At 44.7% G+C, this 5,852-nt stretch overlaps 1 protein-coding gene across 1 annotated transcript; it reads right to left on the bottom strand.

Moving 5' to 3' along the window:
* Positions 1 to 889: 889 nt before the first annotated feature.
* Positions 890 to 4,177, bottom strand: LOC108924888 (chymotrypsin-like elastase family member 2A). Its single transcript, XM_018736518.1, has 8 exons — positions 4,141 to 4,177; positions 3,777 to 3,865; positions 3,588 to 3,688; positions 3,119 to 3,244; positions 2,883 to 3,019; positions 1,346 to 1,491; positions 1,022 to 1,174; positions 890 to 907 (listed from the first exon to the last, which is right to left on the bottom strand). Exons 1-8 carry the CDS (start codon positions 4,175 to 4,177, stop codon positions 890 to 892), a joined length of 807 nt encoding a protein of 268 aa, XP_018592034.1.
* Positions 4,178 to 5,852: the final 1,675 nt, after the last annotated feature.

The following is a 5,852-nucleotide window of genomic DNA, read 5'->3' as shown; positions in this document are numbered from 1 at the left end:
AGCCCGGCGACGGGTTGTGTATGGTCGCCATAGCAACGCAGGGGCGGAGCGCTGGAGCGGCGGGCGACACGGCAGAACTGCGCACGCGTGTGACGTCACGCCAATGCAGAAATAGCAGTGGAAATATTCCCGCCCGGCAGTGTTTATCAATTTACAAATATAAACAGCAATAACAACAAGGATAATAAAACACTGCAGTTGTTTTCAGCCACGTTATTAATAATTTGCAAAAGTCTGGCTTCGTGCGTCTGTCTTGGTGCTTTAACCTTAAATAGAAATTATTCTCACAATTGAATGAGTTTTATATACAATTTTCTCCAAAATTTATGTTTATTCGGTACTTGAGCTCATCCACTGAGTTTTCCCAACGATAAATGAGGTTTAATAATTACTAACCCAGGATTTTGTTTTGCATCGGTGCAAATTGACCATAACCGTTCACCAAATGAATTATTTGTAAAGTTTAATACGACAAATGTCAGTGATATGTTTGCTAAATTTTAGATGCAATATAGAAAACATAAATATAGACTAAATAGAAATCGCTGCAGGTTTAACACTTAGAAGACAGAGTTAAGTTTTACTGCCAATTACCCCACAGCTTCTTAAGTTCTCGTTGAATTTTTTTATATTTAAATTTTGATTTTCTTCTGTGTAAATGTAAACTTTTCATGTGTATTATGCATGTTTGTCCTCTGCTCATTATCCGCATTGTTTATGAAGGAGGCCCAGTTGCGTGTATTTTAAACGGACGCAACAGTCCATGCTGGCAGCTATTTCAAAGGAAGAAAGCAGAGAACACATATATTTGTTCATTATCCCAAATCAGTTTATTGGGATTACATTAAAGTTTCACAGCAGTTGTTCACAATGGAGTCTGATCCCCTCCTTAGTTACTGACCATCACCTGGACAGAGAGAAAGACAATTTTAAGAATCATTGCATAATTTTTTCACTCAAATTATATGCAGAAACATTGTAAAATTTTGTGCGGCTGCTGCTGGAAATAAGTGTGACTCACGTTGTTGATCCAGCTGATGTAGGCGCTGACGCGGGTGAAGACCGAGGGCTTCTTGGGGTAGTTGCATCCCAGGCTGGAGCCGAAGCTCACGATGCCGTCCACGTCCCAGGTGCCGTCGATGTTCTGGCAGTTCAGGGGTCCGCCGGAGTCGCCCTGAATGACAGAGCAGCGGAGGATGGGTCACCGGTTCAAACGGTAGCACTGCGGTAAAATTGGTGGTACTTCCGTACAGGTAAGGTTCAGGTTTAGGGTTAGGATGCCCTGAGCTGTGATAAGTGACCAGCTGGACGTCCAGCTGACTGAATGTATGGAAGAGCCGCTCACGTTGCAGCTGGCCTGCTGGCCGTTACCGCCGGCGCAGACCATGTTCTGAGTCACCAGGCTGCCCCACCAGTCGGGCTGGCTGCAGGTGGCGTAGTCGACCACGAGGAGCAGGGCCTGCTGCAGGTTGTCAGCGATGGGACCACCAGCTGGAGAAGAGACAGAGAGCAAGGGCCAAAGTCAGGGATGATCCCCCACCCTCCACAAAGGGAGTCGACCAGCGTTCATCACCATCGTTCATATTTTACATCTACAACAGGGGTTTCCATCTGGTTCTGGCCAAGAGCCACAATCGTTAAAAAGAAAGGGTCCGGGAAGGGTGGGCTGTCACCGGTGCTTGGACCCCCAGATGCTTAGTCTTCTCCCTTTCTTTGTAGATCGGGAGTTTTTTTGTTTTCCTCTCCTCAGCAGCTGGTTGGTTCATTCTTTTGTTTACTGTATATGTGATAACTTTAATTTTGGATCATTTTCAGCTACCTTGCCCAGCACTGTGTTACCGATGAGAAGAATACTCTGTAAAAATAAACTGAACCAGAATTCAACTGGTTAAAAGGCCACATGTGTAAAAATCACAGTAAGTGACACACCGAGGCTTAAATGTCAAAATGGAAAATTTATGATGTATTTCTTTTCTTTTATTATTTTATTTGGGTGCTGTGTATTTTGCAGTGTCAAATTATAACTATATTATCATATCAATAAATAGCATTTATTGAATTTATGGTTGTAGAATATATTTTGAGAAAAGAGAAGATGCGCTCAGCTCAATGTATGGGTTACGGGACTCAAACCCTCCCATTATACATGAAACACACACACACACACAGTTTCAGAACCGCTTGTCCCTTACGGGGTCACGGGGAACCGGAGCCTACCCGGCAACACAGGGCGTAAGGCCAGAGGGGGAAGGGGACACACCCAGGACGGGACGCCAGTCCGCCGCAAGGCACCCCAAGCGGGACTTGAACCCCAGACCCACCGGAGAGCAGGACTGCGGTCCAACCCACTGCGCCACTGCACCCCCCCTACATGAAACATATATAGATATATACACACGTTTGATATATATGCATGATATACATGAGGATGCGTTTAGGCAGGATGCCTTCATCAGCGTCATCCTACCAAAATGAGTCCATCATAGAAGATATATAACTGGGTGCTCTCTTATATTTGCATTGGGTAAAGTGTGTATTAATAATGTAAAAATAGTTCTTGTGTGCCACATGCAGCCCTCGGACCCCACGTTGGACACCCCTGATCTGCAGCTTCCACTATGGGAGCAGACAACATGATCATCGCTTCTGAGCATCATTTACTGATTGCACCGTCTACAAAATGCGTTACCATATTTTTACCTGACCACTTCTGACGCTGCCCTGTTATGTGGAATGTGTCTGAAGGAGCATTTTGGCAAGCATGCATGCAAACGTACTTGGCCTTTAAAGTTCCTGTTCTTTAACTAGTTTGGAAGTCAAAATATATGCAGCTATGGCTTGTGTTGGAGTGCGTGAACTCGTGGGCGTTATAGGAAGCTCACTCCAGAGGCGTCCCCAGCCAGTCACGTAGCAGGGTGCGTTGTTGGCTAGGATTTTGCCGGAGGGTGGAAGACAGGCGGGTATGATGGTGTCTGTGGTGGCAACTTCCCTCTCCAGCTTGATGAGGGCGATGTCGTTACTGCGCACAGGGACGAGGACACGCCAAGAAGCGATATGTACATGTTATAATAATAAAGACACGCAGTGATTGGCTGGAGACGTGCTCTCATGCTCCTACCGAATTCTGTCGGCGTCCCAGTTTTCATGGACGATGATCTTGGCAGGACTCAGGGCTATAGAGCTGGGCTCGTTGGCCACCCCCAGGTTCTGCTTGCCCAGGTACACTCTGTAGGTGTTGCGGCTGCTGCTCGGGAGCGAAAGAGAGGAGGAAAACTGTAATCGAAAACATGTCCTCGCTACTTTACTAAATTTTTAGGTGACGGGTAAATTGTACCCATTTATATACAGTACACTCATTCATTCATTATCGGCAACTGTCCAGCGCAGGGTCACGGTGCTCCAAAGTCTCTCCCAGAAGGATTAGCAGGAGGCAGGGAAATTTAAATTTGGGCAAAGCTTTGGAGAAATTTTGCATAAGCACATTGAGCAAGGGGGTTAAAGCAGTGACCCTGCCAGGGGATGCGATCCAGCGACCTTCAGATTGAAGTCTGCTGAGCTTTGTGGATATACAGCAACGTGTGACGTACCTGATGCAGTGAGCTGCGGTGAGCACCCACTGGCTGGAGATGAGGGTACCTCCGCAGGTGTGGTAGTAAGCTCCGGTGCTGCCGCGGTACTGGAGTGAGATCTGTAGGTTGCGTTACGAATAGAGAAGATGAGTTCGTCAGATGGGAGTGGGACCGGGGAAGGGGGGTCATTGTGGCGTTGGCACTCACCTGCCAGGGCCAGCTGTGGGGCCTGGCATCAACTCCACCGACCACCCTGCTCAGGATCGGGGGGAAGGTGGGCAGACCGCAGCCGTAGGCTGGAAGACGAGGTGACACCACATCAAAGTCAACAAAGGGTCAACGGGTTCGAGTTGGACCTCACTGGGTCGTCCCATTGAAGGCCACATTGATGTTCACGCAACACAATTGAATTTACAGTGATGAATAGACATTAAATAAAAAAATTAGAAGTCCCATCTTAAAAAAAATATATATATATACACACACATATTTTTTTATAGTGAAATAAAAATACATCTGGTATAATTTTTTTCTATTTTTATATGAGTCAAACATATTTGTCCGAGCTCACCGCCAGCAATAAAAAAGGCCAAGATTAGAAGCTTCATGATTCTTCAGGCTGGAGACAGAAGACACAAGTCCTCTGAAATCAGTCACCACCTTTTATACCTCAACCCATGGGGTGAAACATTCATGAGAATGCAAATGTCTGCTATCCATCACCCCAGAACCAGGAGCTTTATCTGTGTAAAATAACCTTGTAGATAAATGCGGCGAAAGAGAACATTTTTATCACGGAGTGTGTGCAAAGATGGTGAGAATTCAGCAGCTGTGCTCCTTCAGGAGGTCATCAATTCCACTGAACTGGAATCCTGTTTATTTGGCTGAATCGCCGAAAAATACGAGTAAATGAAAATCGCGTGGATGGTTACAGGGAACCACGTGGGCCTTAGCTTCAGTCCTTAGTCTCAGGGTAATAGTAAAGCTAAAGACTTCAGGGACAGCTAGTAGCATAGTGGTTAGACTTAAGGCCTCTGGATCTAAAGGTTACAGGTTCAAATCCCCCCTCTGGCTGTGGTAGCCTTGAACAAACTACTTACCCTCAATTGCTGTAGTACTGTGAAAATTACCCAACCACATAAATGGGCAAATAATTCTAAGATAATAACTGTAAGATGCATTGGAGAAAAATATTGGCTCCATGAGTAAAGGTCAAGAAGTGATGACCACAATGGAAGCAAAGGCATGAATGTAGAGCAGAAGTGTCCTGAAGTGAACAGGTTGCCTCAAACACCCAGACCACGGTCCTGTAAAACTGGGATTTTTCTGCTCCGGGTATCTGCATCTCCTTTCCAGTGCAGGATTTCAATCATTACACTTGACTGGTAGCCTAACAATAACACTATTAATAATAATAACATGCTTAAAGTCCATTTACATTCACCTTTATTCAGTTACCTGTGTCTTCTCTGAAGGGATTTACTGTAATGTTAGACTTATCCACCAATTTACCCATGTTTACAGAAGGGTAATTTTACTGTATCAATTCAGTGATACAGGAGGATCTAATCACTGAACCCTTTGATGCAGCTCTAACCACTACGCCACCTGGTGCCCTGCCTCCACTCTTCAAGCTCATTTCCAGTTTTTTTGTTTCCCCCACTTTGATTCTTTTAGTCATAAAATCAGTGCTTTTTCACTAAATTTTCTCATTGCCAGTAAGTTGGGTGTTGCTTTACATTTATTCATTTACCTGCTGGTTTTCTCCAAAGCGACTTATAATGTTAAGCTACTAAAAATTATTTACCCATTTATACAGCTGGATAATTTTACTGGAGCAGTTTAGGGTAAGTACCTTGCTCAAGGGTACTACAGCTGGAGGTGGGATTCGAACCTGTGATTTTTAAACCTAAATTAACGATTAAGGGGCTTACCCTGTCACTACCCTTGTTACAGTAAAAATTACTCTGATGTATAAATTAATATGCCATTATAATGTTGATAATCTGCCTTTGTGAATATCAGCTGAGTGGTGGGATTGAAACCTGCAACCTATTGGTCCCAAAGGCAGTAGTTCTAGCCACTATGCTACCAGTTTCCCCAGTACATGATTGCAAGGTTTAAACAACATTAAAGTAGGAATAGGGTGCTGTTAGAGTAAAAACATGGTATGCAGCACCCTAGTTAATATTTATAGGGGGTCAGTGAGAAAATGAGGCCTTTTGAGCGATAACCTGCAGTTACTGCAATTGCGCAACAGTTCCCTTGAAGCTGTTTGTCCTG

Source organism: Scleropages formosus, chromosome 2 (genome assembly GCF_900964775.1).
Source record: "Scleropages formosus chromosome 2, fSclFor1.1, whole genome shotgun sequence".
NCBI lineage: Eukaryota > Metazoa > Chordata > Actinopteri > Osteoglossiformes > Osteoglossidae > Scleropages > Scleropages formosus.
Note: the sequence above shows the minus strand (reverse complement) of the source record. Positions and strands in the feature narration are given on the sequence as shown.

Bases quoted from the DNA above. Each gene is read 5' to 3' on its own strand.
- LOC108924888 (XM_018736518.1), bottom strand. From the start codon at position 4,177: ATGAAGCTTCTAATCTTGGCCTTTTTTATTGCTGGCG. The intron at 3,020-3,118 runs GTAGGAGCATGA...CCCTGTGCGCAG, and splicing joins TGGGACGCCGACAGAATTCG to TAACGACATCGCCCTCATCA. The intron at 1,175-1,345 runs GTGAGCGGCTCT...TCTGTCATTCAG, and splicing joins GCCAGCAGGCCAGCTGCAAC to GGCGACTCCGGCGGACCCCT.